The 2,362-nt window shown below is 44.1% G+C and overlaps 1 protein-coding gene across 1 annotated transcript in view; it reads left to right on the plus strand.

Moving 5' to 3' along the window:
• Positions 1-2,362, plus strand: part of csmd2 (CUB and Sushi multiple domains 2) — a gene marked incomplete at its 5' end in the record, with an annotated part of 216,943 nt that overhangs the window by 161,296 nt on the left and 53,285 nt on the right. The window contains 3 exon segments of the mRNA XM_084484866.1: positions 1,255-1,360; positions 1,787-1,836; positions 1,838-1,909. Of these exon segments, the coding sequence (XP_084340992.1) occupies positions 1,255-1,360; positions 1,787-1,836; positions 1,838-1,909 (228 nt within the window).

A 2,362-nucleotide genomic window follows, 5' to 3' on the forward strand; every position in this document is an offset into this window, starting at 1 on the left:
TTTTGAAAAATTGCATATTCTGCAGGACAACGGAACCACACATTGATAGTGTTACAACTGGGAACTGTATTGCCTCTGACAAGGCAGTGACTAATGAGATGGAATTGTAAGGATGTCATTTAAAGAAACCAAAGAGCACATTTTGGCAATGGTGTTTGGCTTCACAGCTTTACTTAGTAGCGCATCAATATGCAATAGGCAGGTGGCAAATTCATTAAGAAAAAAAATATATATAACTCAGTCTCAGTCCTTCCCTGAGGCAAATCCTCAGCGCATTACTGAAAAGGTTAGCTCACTCGGTTGAGGGGATGAAGTGGAGCATTTGTTTACAGTGTGTGTGATTCCTCATCCCCGCCTCCTAGCCAGAACACCACAATCAAGATTTCTCATTTTGTTTGTGCTCAAAGGTAAATGTTAGGAGTGCCCTCAAGCAATGGGATGAGAGCGGGGAAAAATGGCAGGCATGGAAACGCGGACGATGATCTTGAGGAGGAACAAGTGAGCAGGGCTGGGATACCACATCCTCGCATCCTGAAACCAACAACCAATGTTGTTGGTTTCTTTTCTCCATGTTTCCATGTTTCATATTTTCACATGAACACATGGATCAAGGAAGAGAAACAAAAGATGCAAAGAAAGAAAGAACACATCCCATTAATCATGAGAAAGTCCATAAACATGTCCCCATGTATGTGCAGGCATTGCACATACAGAGCTTTATTGATAAGGGCATTGGGAATATGTTTTCTGTGTGCTCATTAAAAGAATGCTTGAACTGCCCCGTGCGGCCAGTGCAGCCTCCTCTCCCACTCTGTACTCAGCAGAGACCCAGCGGTTCATGGATTTTTGCATCGTTCATGATTTTTGCATCTGTTCTCGTCTGTTAACAAAAGTGCTGTCCCCTGGTGTGTTCAAACATGTAGTTACTCAAACACTGGCAAACAAGCATGCAGTTGAATTTGTTATTAGAGCTATTTTGCCAATGGATTTATTTTTCTTTGCATTACCATTTTTGCACAGATGCATTATGAGTATTTCATGTAGCAATTTAGCACTCAAGTTTAAATCAAAAGCCTAACAAGTCCTCACTGAACGCAATCAAAGCGTACGATCAATATTTAAGTAACCACACTAATTCTGCAGTGTGAAAAGTGCTGGATGAGGAAGCTTCTAAAAACTACCAGACAGTCACTAAAGGAATTAGGTGGCCATGCTTAACTGCTTCTCTTCATCTCCTCCTCCTCCTCCCTAAAGGCACCAACGGTCCCTGCCCTCCTCAACAGCACCTCCAACCAGCTCTACCTGCACTTCTTCTCAGACATCAGCGTGTCTGCCGCCGGATTCAGACTGGAGTACAAAAGTAAGAGTCCCGTCACGTACAAACTAAAGAAACGGAATCCATAGCGTTTCCTCTCTGTGGCGGGTAATGCCACTAGTGACCTTTTGCTTTGTCAATGTATAGTGTAGAGGTGTTTTTATTGTTTTTATAATCTTTCGTTAAGGACCTTCTGCAGACACTTTCATCCAAAGCGAGAAATGTTTTGCTTTTGATATTTTATCGCTATAGTTTTTTTTTTTTTGTGTTGAATTATATTGTGTTGTGGATGAATGTGCAAGCAGTGGATAGGCATCTTGCTCAATGGAGGTGTTTGTGTAGACTAGTGGACCACTCCCTTAGCACTACAGAGACGGCCCTGCCACACTGTGATTCAGAAGGTCTGATTGAAATGTGTCGTGATCTGTCTCATCATGACCGTGTGGCCGTCTGTGCCCCCCTCCCTTCCAGCCGTGTCGCTGACCAGCTGCCCGGAGCCGGTGGTGCCCATGAATGGCTTTAAAGGTGGGGGGAGAGCGGCTCCAGATGAACAACGTGGTGTCATTTCAGTGTGAGCCCGGATACACTCTGCAGGTAACACCACCCTATCTACAGCGGGCTCTCTCCTCCACCAGCACACCATCCGGTTGACACACACACACACACACACACACACACACACACACACACACACACAAACAAACACGCACATACAAACACACATGCACAAACACACACATGCACAAATACATGCACACACACACGCACACAGGCATGCACGCACATGCACACGCACATACACCACACAACAACGTAGACCAGCGTCCGGATGAGGGAAGTTTTCAAAACTTAACAGCAACCTTTTTGAAGTCGATTGACTATATGTCATTGTCAGACTTTTTTGTAATAGTGTTAAGTGTTGTTTGTTTATTTCGACGGGATGCACTGCAAACTTTTATGCAGTTCCCCTCAGTGGGTTAACCAAAAATGGATTATACTTTTCATTTGGGGTCATATTGGAGAATGTCTGCCCAAAGTGGGCAAAAA

This window comes from Micromesistius poutassou (assembly GCF_964030765.1).
Source record: "Micromesistius poutassou genome assembly, chromosome: 20".
In the NCBI taxonomy this organism is placed as follows: Eukaryota; Metazoa; Chordata; class Actinopteri; order Gadiformes; family Gadidae; genus Micromesistius; species Micromesistius poutassou.